This window comes from Erpetoichthys calabaricus, chromosome 10 (assembly GCF_900747795.2).
Source record: "Erpetoichthys calabaricus chromosome 10, fErpCal1.3, whole genome shotgun sequence".
Lineage (NCBI taxonomy): Eukaryota > Metazoa > Chordata > Cladistia > Polypteriformes > Polypteridae > Erpetoichthys > Erpetoichthys calabaricus.
Genome location: NC_041403.2, coordinates 131,524,686 through 131,547,883, shown reverse-complemented (window position 1 = coordinate 131,547,883; position 23,198 = coordinate 131,524,686). Strand labels below are relative to the sequence as shown.

Genomic DNA, 23,198 nt, shown 5'->3' with positions numbered 1-23,198 from the left:
TATTAATCACTAGCTGTCCCCTGTGGCTCCAGCCATGTGGTAGTGAATCAGGACAAAGTTTAAAAAAAAAAAAAGTAATTTGTAATGAGAAGAATTTATATTGATAGCTTTTCTGTCTGAGGCCCTGTTTATATACTGTTTTGCTATCGGGTCAAAGAGATGTAAGTTTGTTGGGGAACTAACCTAGGATAAAGTGACGCAAAGCTGACCATACGAGAACCATGGTGAGCTAAGATCAACCCCTGCCAACTTGAGCGTCTATCCGTGGGCCTTGTTAATTGACATTGCAAAGGAATGTTTTACCAGGAACTGTAATCTGTTGATTTGAAAGGGCGTGCCTGTCGCAATTAAGGAATGTGAGGAATTAAAAGTCTCTTGTCAATGACACAGCTTGTGATGATTATCACCTCTATAATGTTGTTCTGAAGCTGACATACCTGGATACAGGTACAATTGGAAAGTTTGGGTGGGCTGTGGTTTCTCAAAACGATAACCAGTAGTCCTACTTTCAATGCTTAGTTGTAGGATGGCATGTGAGGAGGATTAATGTATTTTAAAAATTCTGTTGGATAATGAATTGAATCGCTGTCTTCTAAAATGATATTTATTGAAGTGTATGTCCAAGATAGCATGTCAAATAATTTGAGAACCAATTGATTAATTTTATCGACAGCGTTGTTTCTTGGAGAGAGGATAGAGCATTGTCTAAACTAAGAAAGAAGACAATCTAGAATTGAAGGCCTGTCCGGATATAGTGCAGTATTAAGTTCATTCAGATCTTGAAATGAGGTGCACAAATCATCATTGTTTATTGCAATAGCGCTGTCTCAAGTCGGTAAGGAACTGTTCCTCACTTCAAGTAGTAGCTGGGAAAATCTTGTGGAGCAATCCTCAAACAAAAAGGTGCGCATATTGAGAGTCAGGGACAGCTTGGTGACTTCACTTCAGTTAGATGAGAAGACTGACTCGAATGGAGGCTGATGCGTGAGTGAGGACGGCCCTGCCTGGCTCACAACTCCTGAGGTGCCGCTTTTCCCTCCCCTCAGCCCACAGCCTGTCTCTCGAATTCGCACAAATAAAGCGAACTATGATACTTGGTGCGATGAGAGAAGTCGCAAAATAAACCAGAATGTTCAAGCAAATTATAGAAAAAAAAAAACAATCTAAGTCTGTTAAGTAGTTCTCTTGTGAAAATACAGACGGACGTTGGATTTTATATATTAAACGTATGTTATAAATTGGATAGTTATTGTCTGTCCTTATTGAGCCCAGATTGATTATGTGAAATAAGGGAAAATTATTCTGCCTGGATTCAGTGTTCAGGGAACAGAGCACAATTTATTTATTTTTTATTTATCTTTGACGAGACTGATATACTGTAAATCATTTTACAAAATTCTAACAGATACCAATCAGTACAGCATCTTTTCCATTTTGTAATGCAGTAATGACATTTGAGATTCTGGAGAGGATTCCAGGTTTATCCTGCTTATTTATACATCTGTTTGAAGACAGTATGTATCTAAGTTACTAAGGAAATTGAATGCCTTCGTGGCTGCTCTCAAAAGAACATAACATCTTTTAACATTTCAGTATTCCCTAAATTTATTTATCTTTTGATGTTTTTGAGTCTGTGGTACTGATTTCTGTTCTAGTCATTGAGGATTCTTTTATATTAATTTTATTTTAATGTGGAGTGCTGCTTCTCCAAGTTCATAACATGTGGTATGATTTTTAAGTAATAATTTTACATTTTCTGTTGTATACAAGAGATAGAGCTCTCTTTGGAGTGCAAGTTGCTTTTATTTATTTTTTCCCCATCAGGATCTGAGATATACTGTCTTCTTCATCTTTAGACAGTAGCTTTCCCTCATGTTTTTAGTTTGTAGCTGTATGGAATAGGGCATATAATTTAAATTAATTTTTTTTACAGTGCTTTGTGAACTTCTTAAAAAGTAGCAGCAGAAGTCTCAGGAGTGTGTATTTGCTTCCATAGATACATCAATTTGTAAAGATAGATATTTAGTTTAATCATATGACTGTCAAAATGGGCTGAATCACTAATTGCTCTGTGAGTTAAACATAAATATGATGCTGGGCTCCAAAATAAGTGAAAAATACCCATATAGTTATAACTGCACAGCTAGATAGATAGATACTTTATTAATCCCAAGGGGAAATTCACATACTCCAGCAGCAGCATACTGATACAAAAACAATATTAAATTAAAGAGTAATAAAAATGCAGGTATAACAGTCAATAACTTTGAATAATGTTCACGTTTACCCCCCCGGGTGGAATTGAAGAGTCGCATAGTTTGGGGGAGGAACGATCTCCTCAGTCTGTCAGTGGAGCAGGACAGTGACAGCAGTCTGTCGCTGAAGCTGCTCTTCTGTCTGGAGATGACACTGTTTAGTGGATGCATTGGATTCTCCATAATTGAAAGGAGCCTTTTGAGCACCCGTCGCTCTGCCACGGATGTCAAACTGTCCAGCTCCGTGCCTACAAAAGAGCCTGCTTTCCTCACCAATTTGTCCAGGCATGAGACGTCCTTCTTCTTAATGCTGCCTCCCCAGCACACCACGGCGTAAAAGAGGGCACTAGCCACAACCGTCTGATAGAACATCTGCAGCATCTTATTGTAGATGTTGAAGGACGCCAGTCTTCTAAGGAAGTATAGCCGGCTCTGTCCTCTCTTGCACAGAGAATCAGTATTGGCAGTCCAGTCCAATTTATCATCCAGCTGCACTCCCAGGTATTTATAGGTCTGTACCCTCTGCACACAGTCACCTCTGATGATCATGGGGTCCAGGAGGGGTCTAGGCCTCCTAAAATCCACCACCAGCTCCTTGGTTTTGCTGGTGTTCAGGTGTAGGTGGTTTGAGTCGCACCATTTAATAAAGTCCTTGATGAGGTTCTTATACTCCTCCTCCTGCCCACTCCTGATGTAGCCCATGATAGCATTTTTGTCAACGAACTTTTGCACATGGCCGGACTCCGAGTTGTATTGGAAGTCCGATGTATATAGGCTGAACAGGACCGGAGAAAGTACAGTCCCCTGCGGCGCTCCTGTGTTGCTGACCACAATGTCAGACCTGCAGTTCCCGAGACGCACATACTGAGGTCTGTTTGTAAGATAGTCCACGATCCATGCCACCAGGTATGAATCTACTCCCATCTCTGTCAGCTTGTCCTAAGGAGCAGAAGTTGGATGGTGTTGAAGGCGCTAGAGAATTCCAGAAACATAATTCTTACAGCACCACTGCCTCTGTCCAAGTGGGAGAGGGATCGGTGTAGCATATAGATGATGGCATCGTCCGCTTCCACCTTCTCCTGGTATGCGAACTGCAGAGGGTCGAGGGCGTGGTGGACCCGTGGCCTCAGGTGGTGAAGCAGCAGCCGCTCCATGGTCTTCATCACATGTGACGTCAGAGCGACAGGCCGGAAGTCATTCAGCTCACTAGGACGTGATACCTTTGGGACTGGGGTGATACAAGATGTTTTCCAAAGCCTCGGGACTCTCCCCTGTTCCAGGCTTAGGTTGAAGATGCATTGTAGAGGACTCCCCAGCTCCAGCGCACAGGCCTTCGGCAGTCGTGGCGATACTTCATCTGGACCCGCTGCTTTGCTGGCACGAAGTTTCCTCAGCTCTCTACTCACCTGCGCTGCTGTAATTGTGGGTGGGGATGTCTCTCCTATGCTGGTATCAGCAGAAGGATGGCTGGAGGGTGCAGTACTCCGAGGTGAGAGTGGGTTAGGGTGGTCAAACCTGTTAAAGAAGTTGTTCATTTGGTTTGCTCTCTTCACATCTCTCTCAATGGTGGCACCCCGCTTCGAGCTGCAGCCAGTGATGATCTTCATCCCATCCCACACTTCCTTCATGCTGTTATTCTGCAACTTCTGCTCCAGCTTTTTCCTGTACTGCTCCTTGGCTGCCCTGAACTGGACTCGGAGTTCCTTCAGCTAACCAAAGACTTCAGTTTATTATGAATAAAGCAATAGTTCATGCTTTAATAAAGTTGTGATTTACTAAAGATAAAAATTGATTATTGTTTTGAGTACAGAAGAAATAGCCTCCCAAAAATCCAATTGGTTTGTGTTGTTTTTTTTTTTTTTTCTTCATATTAATGTTTTCTGGACTTAATCGATTTAGGGACATTGTGGTTGAATCTTCTCATCATAGACATAGGTTTTGTATTTTTGCACTCATCTTTATTGTGTATACCTAGAGAAAATGCTGTGCCATAAAACACTCACAACTTTACAAAATATCTTGGAGAAAATAAAACCAGTTGAAACTTTCAGGACCAATAAAGTGAAAGCAACCAGCTTCATTAAGAATATGTGTTAATTAAACAGTAAGATAATGAAAACCAGCAATTACATGGTGTTTGAAAATCACTGTCAAGGTTATGAAGAATTACAAAATCAGAAAATATTAAATGTGAAATTAGCTATTGTTAAATGTCAGGGCACCTACAAAAAAATCAACATACATATTTTGTACACTTTAACATAAATTTGCATCTAGGTACATGATTATAATAGTATAGAATCATCATTGGCATCCACTCAGTTTTTCAAACACATCTAGATTTTGGAAGAACAAACATATACGGTAATTATATTATAGTTCTTAAATCTCTAGTCTGATTTCTAGTTAAGCAGATTTTTCTACCCTAAGGGTCCCCATATGTGTTATATATATATATATATGTGTGTGTGTGTGTGTGTGTACGGTTGGTATTAGGCAGGTGATGAGCAGTCCATGGTCTTCATCAGACATAGTGCTTTAATTTTAAGTGGTGGTCTTTCCTGAACTTCTTTTCCTGACTTCTAAATCCTTTACTTTTAGCAACATCACTTGTTGTTTCAATTTTTTTTACACCAGAGTAGACATTTTTTAGTTGGTACATTCTTTTAGGTTTTTAAAGTTATTTAGTATGTAATGTAATTTACAAGTTAGTTTAACTGCAAATGGTCAGTTTACAATACAGCAAACATTGGAAAATGAAATGTATGCCCTTTAGGGAGATTTAAAAGGCAATATGAAAAAATACCTTAACGTCTTGTAAGAGCACTGGTTGTCAGGGCCTTCTTTGTGAATTGTACAATGTAGTGAGGTGCATGCTTGTGTCCATGGTTTGGTGGGGTCAAAAGGAGTTCTGAGGATTCATTGTCACCAAAGATGCTATTACCTGTTACTTCCATACTGTTCAGTAAGGTTGAAGAGGACATTCACCTTAAGACTCTATGTTTGCCTTAACTGTATTGTTAACAGGACTAAATAGGGAAGATGTAATAAACATATAATGGGATTTTAGCTGTAATTTAAATCGTAAGATTGATACAGCAGTGCCTATTTATTAGGCTGATAAATTCAGAGTTCTCTGGTATTTTTCTTAAAGTCATTATCTGCAATAGGGTTTTTTTTTTTTTTTTTGTAAAATTTTAAAGTGGTCTGCTTTTTTTCAACCAAATTGTCTACACTTTTGTGTAATCTCTGAAATATGGAAATTAATGTTGTCTGTAATTTAAGGGGATGCTGAAGTTGTTCATGGTTTTTGTCTGAAGCAGCACAAAATTCACCCACAAAGTTTTAACAAAATCAAATACAGAGCTTTGCACCTAATTGTTCCAGCCTTTCAAAACAATTGTGCTAAATATGCAAGTAGTAGATAGATAGATAGATGTACATCAGTAGCTCTAAACTATTTAGCTATAGACTAAACAGGAGCCAAGCAGCTTGACAAGGCATCTTTAAATTACTATAAATAGAATTAACAAAATTACAATATGCAGAATACTTAATAAGTAAGTGCAAGAAACACCATGGTTCATGCAGTGCCTTTTACAGTATGTCATCTTTCATCCCTCATCCCTCTACCTATCCATTCCCTAACCTGATTATCTGCTTTAAGTTAAGGTCATGGGAAGCCAGAGCCTATCATTGTAGCACTAACTGCAAAGTGGAAAGCAACCCTGGAAGGTGACCTGTTTGGTGGTTTTTGGATGCACCAGTTTTTCACTTGTTTTCGTATAACGTTAAGAACATAGATGTGTGTCACTACATTTTTGTACTGCATTTTAATATCTTCTGAAAAAGACAGTAAGCTTAATTAAATCTGCAAAATTATAAATTTTGAACTGATTCAAGGTGAATAATAATACAAATTCTTATCAGATGTCTGTGCTTAAAAGACTCTTTAAGACTTTATAATACGGTTAAGATATGGGTGCTTTGCGTCCTGTAGCTTAGGCTGCCAGCTTTGATATTTTATAGATAGTTTGGTATTGGTATGTAAACTTTCAGTTAATCTGAGTGAAAATGACAGTATAGTTTGAATTTTCTCAATATATAGTTAGAGAATACCATGAGTTTTTTTTTTAATACTAATTTAAAATTAAACACTTATTTAATTTTAGTTGATATCTAAGCAGTTTTTGCTGAACTGCTTAAATCATGTTTCAGAACTGTGCTATTATGAAAATTGTTCAAACCACAGCATGCTAATAGTGTTTTACCAATTCTTATACTGCTGTAAATGATTTTAATACATTTCTTAACAGGACCTTCTCCAAATCAGATCTTATGTTTATGCAGAAGAGCCAAATATTGACATACATAGCTTTGTTGGGACCTTCACCAGAGTAAGTATTTTATTTGGAGTATGTAATAGAGACTGACCTACAAAAGCTGTGTAGTATATTTGAGGAAAGATGAGCTGGAAATAAAAAAGATAACACCATCTAGATCTCTTCACAGTAATATCAGTAAATCAGCATACAGTATATATATATATATATATATATATATATAATTACTACTACATGGCACTCCCTACTGAAATGAAGGATGTCATGAACCTGTGTTTTCTGGGAACAGGTGAAGTGTAAAACTGTAACTATGACTTCTCAGAATTCATCACTAAGCAGTTGCAATTGAAACAATTGTATTCACATATCTAGAGTGTGAGATGCTTCACCACTTGAACACTATTAAAATGGGTTAAACATTGTATGTTTGTGTAGTATTTCAGTGTATGCTGCTTTTCAGCAACATAAGATCCCGTTTTCCCAGGCACTTGCACTGGTTCTGTAGTTTGCACATTTCCCTACTCAAGGTTTTGTAGTGATTTTTCTCCTACATTACACATATAAGCATGTTAGAGTAATTGGAAGCTTTAAATTCCATTGTAGATGGATGCCTGTATTTGTGTTAGTGTACCTTGTGATGAACCAGCTTCATGTAGTCCAAAGCTGGATAAGCTGGGAAGATGATGTATGGATGGATGACATGTTCTATACTATATACAGCAGTTTGTTTCCACACTCCAGCTCGATAGATGACAATACGCATTAGTAGTAATTTTGAGGAAGAAAACAGCAGCTGATGTTTGTCTTCATTCACATTTAAAGGTACGAGATCTATTTCAAAAAAGTAAACTTCGATATGAGAAAGGAAAAAAGGATTGCTTAAATAATGCTGAGAAACAGAAAAAAGAATACTATGAAAGATGGTTAATTCATCAAGTAGAATTTTTTGGCTGCAAATGTGTATTTTTATTCTGCAGCTATATAATAGTTGATGCTGAACTGAAGATATTCCATTAAAGAACATATCAATACAACATTGGGTGAACAAATGCCAAGTCCTGTAAACACTGCTAAAAGCCACTAAGCAACATTATCCTATGATAGTGGCTTTCTGTTGACCTGGAAACAGCTCTTTAAATTCACTAATTTGGGGAAGATGTGTAAAAAGCAGTCATTATGTAGGGACAATTATCATTTGGATAACATACACATCTTTATTTTTTTAATGTAATACTTTTATTGGTCTTAGAACTTTTCTTATCTTTCACTCACATGATGCCTGTTAATGCTTAATCAATTTCCTGATGTTATTTTATATAACAAGGATTCTCTCATTGTTCAGGAGGATGGTGATCCCCCAGTGAATGAAAGCCTGAGTATTGAGAACACCTTATGGGCGAGCACAGTCATTGCTTCTGGTAAATCCTTTCCACTTTACTAGTATTTAAGAAATTCTTCACCCAAGGTGTGTTTACTGTTTGTTTACCCTAATTTTAATTTTAGGGTAAGGCATTTCAATCGTACACAAGATTTATATAGAAAAACACTTTGGTAACAAGCTGTGTGATGACATTTATCCACAGCCGAATCTTAAGTTTTTTGTTTTCCCATATATGTGATTGTTAATTTTATGACAGATGAACAGTTTTAAATAAATAAATAGTATCCACAGAATGTATAAATCCTTTTGTAAAAATAAAACTAAGTAGTGAAAAATAGATTGAGAGTTCTGGCATTAAACCTAATCATATCTAATATGAGTCATAAAGAGATCATTTTGGTTTTTCTAAAGCATGCTAATTGGGCATTGTGCTGTCTTTCCTCGGGGCTCGAATTTCCTGGAATCGTCTGTCCATGTTTGTGTTTACATAGATTACAAAGGTCACTTCTCCCTGTGGGAATATGTTGGGGGTAGGGGGGAAAGTGTGAGAAGGAGGTATGACTGAACACCAGCAGGTATTTGCAGATATTTCACAACATCATGATGCATTCCATTAGACTACTGCTTCTTTCATCATACTTGCTTGATTTTTTCCTTTTGAATAAAGTCATTTACATTTGATATTCTTTAAAAAGAAAATGATAGACAGTATAGAGCATGTACCTATTATTTGATTTTTTTTTTTTTATCCCCCATTGGAGCAGATCTAACTGCCCAGTCAAAGAGTTGTATTTTGTTACATATATAAACCTTGTGACAACGTTAGTTTATTTCATATTCCCATGAACCAGGCTTTTATTTATTAGCAACAATGCAATATAATTACAAATATTATATAGCTAAAGAACATGCAAAATAAAGACATGCTATTGGAACAAAAGCTAAGAAACTTCTTTGAATAGTGTAGTCATGTCATTAATAATTTTTTTGAGCTTTTGGAGATCTTTGCTGGCAGAATTGAGTAATGCAAAACAACCTTAGGTAAATGTGAGAACATTGTGCAGATAGATACTAGTCAGTCTTTAGTTCCCAATTGAGTCTTGACATTTATTTATCATTAAATGCTGGAATATTATTCTAAGAGAAATGTGAGAAAAATACTATTGTTTTTATTATTACTCATTTTCACTTTAGTTTTTATTGCTAGACATCTTAAGAGAAGCATAAATGTCAATTAGAGGTCTTAGAGAAGATAGAAGTGAATAGATGTCTCAAGTTTGATAACATTTTTGAAATTGATGTAAGCAGTATGAGAGTGCATTTCACTGATGGCTGCATAATTATGGATTGTTATTTTGAGACTGATTCTTGCACAACCTTACCCTTTAATTTTACATTTTATTTATGCCTGATGCATGTGCAAAAATAGAATTATATACCAAAAGAGTTGCAGAAAATGTATGTATTTAATTTGGTAAATATTTCATTCTTCTTGTTCTTTTTTATGTTTTTAAGGATATGTTTTTATTCAGTTTTGAATATGAAGAGTAGCTAATAGTACAGTATAAACAAATGATGACACTCCAATTTAATATTTTCTGTACTCTCTTGTTGCATTAAAAGTTAAAGTTACACTTATTTTCACAAAAGTAAAAATTCTATGTTGATTTGTTTTTAATCAGTGTTGATGGAAATATATAAATGTCATATTTAAATTTATAAGAGGTCTTGATGATACAAATGATTGGGTTGGATTATTAATCAAATATTATTTATATGTTTCACTGTTTGCATGTTGTCACTTGTAACAGCAGAGGTTTTGAACAGTAGTTAATATTTTGGAGTAAGAAATTTAACTTTCATTGGATTTTATTTTCTTAAAATTTTTAGGTACCATTGTTGGAGTTGTTATTTACACTGGAAAAGAGCTGCGCAGTGTAATGAACACATCAAACCCTAGAAACAAGGTGTGTTTTAATTGTGATTCCTATGTTATATGAAAATTTTTTATTTAATTTGCCCATCTAAATTGCAAATTGATATTTTAAGTTTTTTTAGCTATTAATAAGTTTTTGTGAAATGTTTTTAGCTTTTGAACTGTTTTTCCTGAGTTTTTTTTTCATTTCTGTTTGGTTGTAACTGAGACACATTTTGTTTTCTTAGTAGACGTGACTTATTATAATCCATAAATTTTAACATTTAATACATATTGAAAATACCCCTAACATAAATGAGCAGTGTTTTCCTTATTAAGGTGTTATAAAATTTACCAATGTTTATTATGAAATGCTTGTTGCTTATTTTAAGGTTATGTGGCCACTTTTATTTTAGTTTTCATTGTTACTTCATACTTAACTAATATATAATAAAACATAGATACTGAACAGCAATTACCCATGACTGACATCTTGATGTCAGCTTATTAAGTTCATCCATCCTTCAGTAAAATTTTTTTAAACCAGCTTATTTCATTCTTAGATGGCAGAGAGCAGCAATCTATCTTTGCTACATTATTTTACTATAGATTGCTTCAAGTCGGGGTGGTATAAAATTTAAAAAATAATATTTAACTTGTCACTATTTATTATAGATGGCAACTGTACGTCTGACAAGGCATAGTTTACGCACCATGAATCCATGCGCTTTGTGGGACCAGTTATAGCAAACCACAGATACATTTACAAACATTATTAACATGAAAGCACAGTTTACTTCATTTTAGAGGTTTACGATAGATATAGCACTTAATAAATATATCATGTAATTGAATAAGCTATAAGTTGTAAAAGAAAACTCAAAGATCAGAAAAAAATTGTAGAGGTTTGTGGTGGAAGCAAGTATTTTAATAACATGACATGATCATGTTATAATATTAATATGTATTATTATATCTACATATTATTAACCTGCTTCTGTTATTTTTCCCGAAAGAATAAATATCTAGCTTAACCTGATGATAAAGTCTGCTTATCTTGATGATAGATTCTGTTGTTTTCTCAGAGGGTTTTCCAGAAAGTCAGCTTCTAAAGTAGCTTGCGGTCTTTGTTTTACTTTGGTTCTGCAGGTTTAAATCTCCCTCTCAGAATGAGCACTTGCTGCCTGAAATGAATTAGAGAAAATTAAGCAATTGTTCCCGTTTAAATGTGTTAAAATGCATTTTACTGTTTTTAATTTTCTTATTAACAATTCACATATAGAGTCCATATTGTTTAAGCAAATCCTTCTGAAGAATGCAATTTAATTTTTTTTTGTTTTTGCTCAAGGTTCTATACAGTGGTGTGAAAAACTATTTGCCCCCTTCCTGATTTCTTATTCTTTTGCATGTTTGTCACACACAAAATGTTTCTGATCATCAAACACATTTAACCATTAGTCAAATATAACACAAGTAAACACAAAATGCAGTTTTTAAATGATGGTTTTTATTATTTAGGGAGAAAAAAAATCCAAACCTACATGGCCCTGTGTGAAAAAGTAATTGCCCCCTTGTTAAAAAATAACCTAACTGTGGTGTATCACACCTGAGTTCAATTTCCGTAGCCACCCCAGGCCTGATTACTGCCACACCTGTTTCAATCAAGAAATCACTTAAATAGGAGCTGCCTGACACAGAGAAGTAGACCAAAAGCACCTCAAAAGCTAGACATCATGCCAAGATCCAAAGAAATTCAGGAACAAATGAGAACAGAAGTAATTGAGATCTATCAGTCTGGTAAAGGTTATAAAGCCATTTCTAAAGCTTTGGGACTCCAGCGAACCACAGTGAGAGCCATTATCCACAAATGGCAAAAACATGGAACAGTGGTGAACCTTCCCAGGAGTGGCCGGCCGACCAAAATTACCCCAAGAGCACAGAGACGACTCATCCGAGAGGTCACAAAAGACCCCAGGACAACGTCTAAAGAACTGCAGGCCTCACTTGCCTCAATTAAGGTCAGTGTTCACGACTCCACCATAAGAAAGAGACTGGCAAAAACGGCCTGCATGGCAGATTTCCAAGACGCAAACCACTGTTAAGCAAAAAGAACATTAGGGCTCGTCTCAATTTTGCTAAGAAACATCTCAATGATTGCCAAGACTTTTGGGAAAATACCTTGTAGACTGATGAGACAAAAATTGAACTTTTTGGAAGGCAAATGTCCCGTTACATCTGGCGTAAAAGGAACACAGCATTTCAGAAAAAGAACATCATACCAACAGTAAAATATGGTGGTGGTAGTGTGATGGTCTGGGGTTGTTTTGCTGCTTCAGGACCTGGAAGGCTTGCTGTGATAGATGGAACCATGAATTCTACTGTCTACCAAAAAATCCTGAAGGAGAATGTCCGGCCATCTGTCGTCAACTCAAGCTGAAGCGATCTTGGGTGCTGCAACAGGACAATGACCCAAAACACACCAGCAAATCCACCTCTGAATGGCTGAAGGAAAAACAAAATGAAGACTTTGGAGTGGCCTAGTCAAAGTCCTGACCTGAATCCAATTGAGATGCTATGGCATGACCTTAAAAAGGCGGTTCATGCTAGAAAACCCTCAATAAAGCTGAATTACAACAATTTTGCAAAGATGAGTGGGCCAAAATTCCTCCAGAGCGCTGTAAAAGACTCATTGCAAGTTATCGCAAACGCTTGATTGCAGTTATTGCTGCTAAGGGTGGCCCAACCAGTTATTAGGTTTCAGGGGGCAATTACTTTTTTCACACAGGGCCATGTAGGTTTGGATTTTTTTTCTCCCTAAATAATAAAAAACCACCATTTACAAACTGCATTTTTGTGTTTACTTGTGTTATATTTGACTAATGGTTAAATGTGTTTGATGATCAGAAACATTTTGTGTGACAAACATGCAAAAGAATAAGAAATCAGGAAGGGGGCCAAATAGTTTTTTCACACCACTGTATGTGTTTCTGTTATATTTTCAGTTCTTCTTTTCCCAGAAATCCTGTATGTTCTGTGAAGTAGAAAGGGATTCTTTATTTATAGTATTTATTCCTGTAATCTTTGGGTCAGAATGAGCACACATTCTTTCTACAATAAAAAAAGCTGCTGGAGGGATAGGATTTTCAAGCTGTATGCCTATACCAGCTTAGAAGGAACATTGCTTTTAACATACCATTTACTGTATGAGACATACTCATTTATCATTGTCTGTGTTTGTAAATAATAGTTATCAACACTAGACTTCTTCGGTTTTCTGGTCATATACTCCTACAGATAGAACAGTTGTTCTAGTGTTGTATATATCCTTGCTTTTGGCATTAACCTTCATTTTTAGTTGTCTGAAATGAGCTAATCAAAGGGACTTGTCAATTGCTTTTCTTACCCTCCATTAAAGGTAATATTTACCTCATTCCTTTATTCTTTCTTTCTCCTTTTTACACAGTTTTTTTTTCTCTAGCCATTGGCTTTATGTCATAGGCTTTATTTGCAGTAGTACAGAATTTTTCTACAGAGACCTTGCACAAAACCTAGCTGTTTCTCAATACTTTTCTTCAGTTATTCATGACTTTTTCTAATTTTTTTCTTCTTCTCCATCCTGTGTTGTCATCATCATAATTTGAGCATATCAAGGGCAATAATGGCAAAAGAAAGTAACTATTTTAACTCTAGGTTCTGATGCTTCTTTCTTGCCCTCCCCATTGATTAGTATTTTATAAATATCAGTAATGTTTCATGTTATATTCTTCTAACAAATAAATTCTACAGGATTTTTGCTTGTTCTGTCCACTTTACTATGTTTGATAGGTTCTGAAAATCAATGAAATGTATTAATAATATCCAATTGTAATGTAATCTTTCATCCATCCATCCATTGTCTCCCGCTTATCCGAGGTCGGGTCGCGGGGGCAGCAGCTTGAGCAGAGATGCCCAGACTTCCCTCTCCCCGGCCACTTCTTCTAGCTCTTCCGGGAGAATCCCAAGGCGTTCCCAGGCCAGTCGAGAGACATAGTCCCTCCAGCGTGTCCTGGGTCTTCCCCGGGGCCTCCTCCCGGTTGGACGTGCCCGGAACACCTCACCAGGGAGGCGTCCAGGAGGCATCCTGATCAGATGCCCGAGCCACCTCATCTGACTCCTCTCGATGCGGAGGAGCAGCGGCTCTACTCTGAGCCCATCCCGGATGACTGAGCTTCTCACCCTATCTTTAAGGGAAAGCCCCAGACACCCTGCGGAGGAAACTCATTTCAGCCGCTTGTATTCGCGATCTCGTTCTTTCGGTCACTACCCCATAGTTCATGACCATAGGTGAGGGTAGGAACATAGATCGACTGGTAAATTGAGAGCTTCGCCTTGTGGCTCAGCTCCTTTTTCACCACGACAGGACCGATGCAGCGCCCGCATTACTGCGGATGCCGCACCGATCCGCCTGTCGATCTCACGCTCCATTCTTCCCTCACTCGTGAACAAGATCCGAGATACTTGAACTCCTCCACTTGAAGCAGGATCTTGCTACCAACCCCTGAGAGGGCACTCCCCCCTTTTCCGGCTGAGGACCATGGGTCTCGGATTTGGAGGTGCTGATTCTCATTCCAGCCGCTTCACACTCGGCTGCGAAACCGATCCAGAGAGAGCTGAAGATCACGGCCTGATGAAGCAAACAGGACAACATCATCTGCAAAAAGCAGTGACCCAATCCTGAGCCCACCAAAACCGGACCCCCTCAACGCCCTGGCTGCGCCTAGAAATTCTGTCCATAAAAGTTATGAACAGAATCGGTGACAAAGGGCAGCCCTGGCGGAGTCCAACTCTCACTGGAAACGGGTTCGACTTACTGCCGGCAATGCGGACCAAGCTCTGCACCGATCGTACAGGGACCGAACAGCCCTTATCAGGGGGGGCCGGTACCCCATACTCTCGGGAGTACCCCCCACAGGATTCCCCGAGGGGACACGGTCGAATGCCTTTCCAAGTCCACAAAACACATGTAGACTGGTTGGGCAAACTCCCATGCACCCTCCAGGACCCTGCTAAGGGTATAGAGCTGGTCCACTGTTCCGCGACCAGGACGAAAACCACACTGTTCCTCCTGAATCCGAGGCTCGACTATCCGACGGACCCTCCTCTCCAGGACCCCTGAATAAACTTTTCCAGGGAGGCTGAGGAGTGTGATCCCTCTGTAGTTGGAACCCCCCCTCCGGTCCCCCTTCTTAAAGAGGGGGACCACCACCCCAGTCTGCCAATCCAGAGGCACTGTCCCTGATGTCCATGCGATGTTGCAGAGGCGTGTCAACCAAGACAGTCCTACAACATCCAGAGCCTTGAGGAACTCCGGGCGTATCTCATCCACCCCCCGGGGCCCTGCCACCAAGGAGTTTTTTTGACCACCTCGGTGACCTCAGTCCCAGAGATGGGGGAGCCCACCTCTGAGTCCCCAGGCTCTGCTTCCTCATTGGAAGGCATGTTAATGGGATTGAGGAGGTCTTCGAAGTACTCCCCCCACCGACCCACAACGTCCCGAGTCGAGGTCAGCAGCGCACCATTCCACCATATACAGTGTTGACACTGCACTGCTTCCCTTCCCGAGACGCCGGATGGTGGACCAGAATCTCCTCGAAGCCGTCCGAAAGTCGTTCTCCATGGCCTCCCCAAACTCCTCCCACGCCCGAGTTTTTGCCTCAGCAACCACCAAAGCCGCATTCCGCTTGGCCTGCCGGTACCTATCAGCTGCCTCCGGGGTCCACAGGACAAAAGGGTCCTGTAGGACTCCTTCTTCAGCTTGACGGCATCCTTCACCACCGGTGTCCACCAACGGGTTCAGGGATTGCCGCCACGACAGGCACTGACCACCTTACGGCCACAGCTCCGGTCAGCCGCCTCAACAATAGAGGCACGGAACATGGCCCATTCGGACTCGATGTCCCCCACCTCCCTCAGGACATGGTCGAAGTTCTGCCGGAGTGGGAGTTGAAGCTACTTCTGACAGGGGGCTCTGCCAGACGTTCCAGCAGACCCTCACAACACGTTTGGGCCTACCACGGCCTGACCGGCATCCTCCCCCACCATCGAAGCCAACTCACCACCAGGTGGTAATCAGTTGACAGCTCCGCCCCTCTCTTCACCCGAGTGTCCAAGACATGTGGCCGCAAGTCAGACGACACGACCACAAAGTCGATCATCGAACTCAGGCCTAGGGTGTCCTGGTGCCAAGTGCACATATGAACACCCCCTATGCTTGAACATGGTGTTCGTTATGGACAATCCGTGACGAGCACAGAAGTCCAATAACAAAACACCGCTCGGGTTCAGATCGGGGGGGCCATTCCTCCCAATCACGCCCTTCCAGGTCTCACTGTCATTGCCCACGTGAGCATTGAAGTCTCCCAGCAGAATGAGGGAGTCCCCAGAAGGTATGCCCTCTAGCACCCCCTCCAGGGGACTCCAAAAAGGGTGGGTACTCCAAACTGCTGTTCGGTGCATACGCACAAAACAACAGTTAGGACCCGTCCCCCCACCCGAAGGCGAAGGGAGGCTACCCTCTCGTCCACCGGGGTAAACCCCAATGTACAGGCTCCAAGTCGGGGGGCAATAAGTATACCCACACCTGCTCGGCGCCTCTCACCGGGGGCAACTCCAGAGTGGTACAGAGTCCAGCCCCTCTCAAGGAGATTGGTTCCAGTGTCCAAGCTGTGCGTCGAGGTGAGTCCGACTATATCTAGCCGGAACCTCTCAACTTCGCACACTAGCTCAGGCTCCTTCCCCTTCAGAGAGGTGACATTCCACGTCCCAAGAGCCAGCTTCTGTAGCCGAGGATCGGACCGCCAAGGTCCCCCGCCTTCGGCCACCACCCAACTCACACTGCACCCGACCTCCTTGGCCCCTCCCATAGATGGTGAGCCCATGGGAAGGGGGACCCACGTTGCCTCTTCGGGCTGTGCCCGGCCGAGCCCCATGGGTGCAGGCCCGGCCACCAGGCGCTCGCCATTGAGCCCCACCTCCAGGCCTGGCTCCAGAGTGGGGCCCCCGGTGACCCGCGTCCGGGCAAGGGGAAAACGGCGTCCAAAGTTTTCATTCATCATAGAAGGTTTGAACCGCTCTTTGTCTCATCCCTCACCTAGGACCAGTTTGCCTTGGGTGGCCCTACCAGGGGCATAAAGCCCCGGACAACAGAGCTCCTAGGATCATTGGGACACGCAAACCCCTCCACCACGATAATGTAATCTTTTCTTTGTCTAAACCCAATTAATAAACTTTCTTGTTTTGCAAGTTGTCTGCACTTAAGATTACTTTTAACTGATGAAATAGTCTTTTTATGTGATCCTTCACAGTCCCTTAAAGAATATAAAATCAAATGAAATTTTTCTGTGATCTGCAAATTCCATTGTGGCCATGTCCTTTTTATGTTGTAACAAGGAAGGACACCAGACATTGGAAAGGTTTGCAGCAGCCACCCATATAATGTGTTCCTGGTTGCAAAAGCAAAAAGGTTTTAGAGCGAGTAGTGTTTACAAGACAGAGTCCAAAACAGAACTAAAATCCAGAGGAAGGGAGTGAGGTTTTATAGGGAGTCTGGGGGAAGTGATGTCATCCTCGGGCCCGTAAATGATGTCGTCCTCGGGGCCGGGACCGGAAATGATGTGTCCCATGCTGAGGTAGCGGCTCCTGGTGAGATTTCCCGGGAAAGATCTGCAGGAGACTTAGAAAAAGAGTTAGTGCATCCCGCTGCCCCCTGGGCAGATATGTTACTACCAGTCGTTAAGCCCTTCAGCTGCCTCCTATTCACAAGTGTGTGACAATGTATATTTTTCTACATAGACATTCATGCTCAGCATTACTTTAAATAATTCTTTCTTTCCTATTCGAATGAAATGTGCTCATCTAAACCACCCAATTTAATTTTTGATTCTATACATTTTTATAAAGTTTCTTAGTGAATCAGTTGAATGTATTGTGAGTTTTTATTTTTTGTGCAGTCCTTTATATACTGTGTAGTTGTTAGTGTTTACTTTCCATTGTCCAGATTTTAATAGTTAACAAAATTGTCTTTTTTTTTTTTTTTTTTTTTTTACAATTGGTAACAACAATGACCAATATTTAATTTCTTAACTTTCCATTGTTACCTATTAATAATAATAGTAGTTGTAGTAGTAATAATTAAACACGTCCAGTCATTAATACTTACAACAACTAAAATACAAGGACACTGGCAATAATTGATGTTCAGTATCTTAGTAATACTTGGAACCCAGCCACAGGGGATGCACAAACCAGCGTGTGCCTGTCCCAAGCCCGGATAAATGGGGAGGGTGACATCAGGAACGGCATCCAGTGTAAAATTTTGCCAAATCAATATGCGGACAACAATTTTGGATGATCCGCTGTGGCAACTCCTAACGGGAGCAGCCAAAAGAAGAAGTATCTTAGTAATACTTGGCAGTTAAAATAATTGTTTTAAAGTTCATTTTTAATTATTTAAGTTTTGCTGTTTAGTACTAGCGTTGTTGAGAGTATTAATTTAAAATTGATAAATTATCAAACATTTTAAATACAATATTAGGTTAATTGGTAATACTTTAGTTTTTTTGTTTGTCTTTATGAATTCATAGGTATGTTTAGTATTTGTAAATGTAATTTGGTTGCTTTCAGAAAGTTGCCTTTTCAGGTTTAAATTTGGCAAATTACTTTGATTAATTAATATACAAAAATATAACTATTGTTCATACTGTGTTTCCTTTTTTCCTCTTCTACTGAAGTATTATTCCAACAAATAAAGTATTATTTCATCTTTATTATTGCACAAATTCAGATATTTTGGAAGTAACTGTTAAAAAAGCTTTACACAAATTGTATTTGGACATTCAACTTGGTTTTGAACTCTCCTGAAAAGCAAGGTTATATATGAGTAAGATGTAAATTGCTAATATACAATTAAAGTAAATTTCTCTGCTTTATTTACTTATAGATTGGCCTTTTTGATTTGGAGGTGAACTGCCTCACCAAAATCCTCTTTGGTGCACTCATTGTTGTGTCTTTAGTCATGGTAGCACTGCAGCATTTTGCTGGACGTTGGTACCTTCAAATCTTTCGCTTCTTACTTCTATTTTCAAACATCATTCCAATCAGGTGAGTAATTAACTTTGAAAGTGCTTTATAAATAAACATGAAATAAACAGTGGGAATTGAACTCAAAGTGCTGTACAAATCCATATACCAGGTAACGCTAAAATTTAAATAACAAATAAAACAAATGGCAGACAATGTTAAAATCAGGAGAAAGGGTGAACAAACAGCTCTCAGACTGAGTTAAAAGCCACAGAAAAAAAGTAAGTTTTTAAGACGCAATTTAAAAATAGGCAGTGAAGGGGCCATCCTAAACTTCAGGGATAAACCATTCCACATTTTCAGAGCCAGGACAGAGAAAGCCTGGTCTTTTCTCTGTTTTAGCTTAGCCTTTTGTGCAGTCAGTAGAAACACTTCAGCAAACCTGAGAGACCTTGCTGGGGTGCATGGAATAATCAGGTCAATTTGTTAGGTGGGGGACAATCCTTTTATAGATTTGAAAGTAAAGATTAGAACCTAAACTATATTGGAAGCCAATGGGAGGGATGCAAGTATTGGGGTGATATGGTCGTACATCTTGGTGCCTGTTAAGAGACGTGCTGCAATGTTTTATACCAGCTGAAGGCAGAAGAAGGAAGCCTAACTGACCCCTCAGTACAGGGCATTACAGTCATCAAGCCACGATGAGATAAAAGCATGTATAACTTTCTCAGAATCATCAAATCATAAAAAGGGCTTGAAATTAGATAAAAGTCTTAGTTGGAAAAAGCTTGACTTTATCACTGAGCTAATTTGTCCATTTTAAAATCATCATCCATAAACACACTGAAATTCCTTGTGGAGGACTTAACAAAAGGTTTCAAGGGACCTAGATTAAAATAGGGGGTATCACTGTTCCCACTAAGTCAAAAAATGAGGACCTCTGTTTTACTCTCATTAAATTTAAGAAAGTTTAAGGCCATCCAGTCTTTGATGTCCTCCAAGCAGTCCAACAATGGTTTTTAAGGGTTTTTATCTTTCTTTTTAAAGGCAGATAGGTATCGGTGTTGTATGCATAACAATGAAAAGAAATACAATATTTTCTTATTTTCCCAGGGAGGAGTATATATAGAAAATAGGAGAGGCCCCAAGATTGGTTTGTAAGGGTGGGGGGGGGGGGGGGGTCCACAGTGGAGAGATGCTAAGGACGAGGTACAGTCACCAATGTTGACAGGAAAACTGGTATTTCTTTAATGCCCACATAATGCTCCAGAAAGGAAATAAGTATGTTATGGTCTACTGTGTCAAATGCTGCTGTAATATCTAAAAGAACAAGGATAGCATAATCACCAGAATCAGTAGCTAATAGGAAATCATTTAAAACTTTTTTAAGAGAGCTTACTCAGTGCTATGAATGATTTTAAAGCCTGACTGAAATGTTTTAAGAATATCATACCTGTCAAGGAAAGATTGCAGTTGTATTAGAACAAGTTTTTCTAGAAGTTTGGGCAGAAATTGGAGCTTGGAAATTGGTGTAAACTTTAAAAGAACTAAGGTATCCAAATTAGATTTTTTTATTTAAAGGCTACACTAATACATGTTTAAAGTGATCTGAAACAGTTCACTTTATGAACCAGGCTACTGTTCATAATTGCTTGGATGCTTGGTCCAATATTCTCAAAAGTCTTCATAAAGAGACAAGGTGGAAAAGCATCTGTGGGGAAGGCTGATAATTTCATATGGCCAGTGATATTATCAAGAAGAGAAAGAAACAAAGGCTCAAACCTGCTAAAAGATTAATGGATCATAGGAAAGGGGTCTAATAAGCGCACTAATGGTTGCAATCTTATCCATAAAAAACTGCAGAAATTTCTCATAGGTGTTAGAGGAGGCATCTAAAGAGAAATATTTAGTCTTTTCCAAAATGTTTCGACAAATGAAAAGAAATAGCGAGGTTAGCTTTTCAGTACTATAGCAGAAGGTGGGGTTTAAGTACCACTCAACATTTTTAAAGGCATTTTAAAAGATGCAGCCATAGAGGAATTAATATACTGACGACGATGCACTGAAACATTCAACTTAGAAGAATAACAAGGCGGAGAAATCTCAATATTTCACCACTCTCTATTTAAATATTAAAAACTAATAAAGCATGTGATAAAACTAAATTGAGTGTATGTCCTAACTTTTGTGGGGGGGAGGGGTGTAACACATTGTTCTAGATTTAAAGAGTCAAAGAGATTTAAAACTGTTTAACGAAGGGATAGGTTGGACAGCAGACATGAATATTGAAATCATCAACATTTAAAAAAAACTCATATTTTGACATAATTCCAGCCATAAAATCAGAAAAATCAGGATTTATAAAATCCTTTTTATATTTAGGTAGACAGTAAATCAATGTGCACGATCCTGGGTTAGATCTATTCAGCTCAAATATGTTTGATTCAAAGCTCGAATAGAACACCAACGACAGTTGTCTACAATTAAAACTTTTCTTTAAAACAGTGGCTACTCTTTTATTTAAATCACAAATAAATATTGAAAAAAGTACAGTAACCTGAATAATTCAAATAATCTAATTTTTGGTCTGACATCCTGAATTCATGGCTACTGAATGTAGACGTATTGTTTTGTTGATTGAATAAAAATAAAATAAAAGCTATTCTGTATTGATTGTCACTTGATGGCAAATGTGTCTTATTGTATTTTAGCACTTGGTGAGAACTAGGTAACTGTTAGTTATGTCCTGAGATGGAACAGCACAGAATTGACAGGCAGTGTGTGCTTACTTTTTCTTTTTTTTTGTATATAAGTATTTTGAAATGCATTTTCTCTTATAAATTGTATAGAAAAAATACAGGGTGAGCCAAAAAGAAATAACACATTTCAAATGTTTATTCTTCAAAAATGTGTCGTAATGAAATTTATTTAATCTTGTAACAAGAAATGGTATACAAAATCGATTTTTTTCACTGTTTTAAAAATGATGTCTTCAAGATGGAGGTCATCATTATCGATACATTCTTCATACATTCAACAAATTGCTCATCTTAGTGCTGCCATGAGAATTAGCCATTCACAATCAAACACTAATGTAAAGAGCTGTCTCATCTCATTAACAATATACTTTTCTTAATATCTTTACAGAATACTTTTCATTTTTGTTTGCCTCCATGTTTCCACAGTCCCCATAAGTACATTTATACTCTCATCTACCACATTTTTAATCAGTGTTGCACATTCTCTTGAATCTGTACCTCCAGCCCCTTGACGCAACAAATCCATCAATATCATGAGAAAATTTACCCGTGTATTAGGGTTATTAAGAAGGGTTACTCTTTTCATTGAATAATGGTGTTTAGTCAATAGATTAGCTATTTATATGAAGTCAGATCAGAATTTTTGGGTATGTATATGTCTGTATGTGTGAATGTACAGTGAAGTTTTGTGTGTGTGTACTGTATATACACACAAGATAATACTTATCCATTTATTAATAAGTATGTTTTTTTAAACTTACTGATTGTTAATTTCAGTTTGCGAGTAAACCTTGATATGGGGAAGATGGTGTACAGCTGGATGATTCGAAAAGACTCCAAGATTCCTGGAACCGTAGTGAAAGCAAGCACCATTCCAGAGCAACTAGGAAGAATCTCTTATCTCTTGACAGATAAGACAGGTACAGATATCTTGAAAATAGTTGGAAAAATGCAAGGAAGAGACATGCACTTCTTGTACTTTCCCTGAGAAACGGTGCTCTTGTGAAGTAAAGTGCCGTGGTGTGAAAAAGGATTTGGCTCAGTATTGTTTTCTGGTTTACCGCATTTTTAAACAGTGAATGACCTCAGATCTTCTGTATAGTAGGTCAAATAAACCTAATTAATGAAATATTACCACCATTAAATGTTCTATAGTAAAAGGTTGTCATGGTTTTAGAAATTTTGTGACTTGTAACTTTTTTTGCATACTTACAAAAACACTTAGCTAAATATGAATTAATCCATCCATCCATTATCCAACCTGCTATATCCTAACTACAGGGTCACAGGGGTCTGCTGGAGCCAATCCCAGCCAACACAGGGCGCAAGGCAGGAAACAAACCCCGGGCAGGGTGCCAGCCCACCGCAGAATATGAATTAATATATTTTTTAAATGTATACATCCTTAATTGTTTTTCAGTGATGGCTGCTGCTTGTGAAATCTTGTGGTTTGTTTAGAAGCTCCACCTGTGAAATTTGAATCTGCTA

The 23,198-nt window shown here is 38.8% G+C and overlaps 1 protein-coding gene across 2 annotated transcripts in view; it reads left to right on the top strand.

Moving 5' to 3' along the window:
• Nucleotides 1–23,198, top strand: part of LOC114658438 (probable phospholipid-transporting ATPase IIA) — a 351,266-nt gene that overhangs the window by 116,535 nt on the left and 211,533 nt on the right. For both annotated transcript variants that reach the window (XM_051932991.1, XM_051932992.1), the window contains exons 8-12: nucleotides 6,572–6,652; nucleotides 7,941–8,016; nucleotides 9,870–9,946; nucleotides 18,872–19,032; nucleotides 22,488–22,630. In XM_051932991.1, the coding sequence (XP_051788951.1) occupies nucleotides 6,572–6,652; nucleotides 7,941–8,016; nucleotides 9,870–9,946; nucleotides 18,872–19,032; nucleotides 22,488–22,630 (538 nt within the window). The remainder of the gene's footprint in view (nucleotides 1–6,571; nucleotides 6,653–7,940; nucleotides 8,017–9,869; nucleotides 9,947–18,871; nucleotides 19,033–22,487; nucleotides 22,631–23,198) is intronic.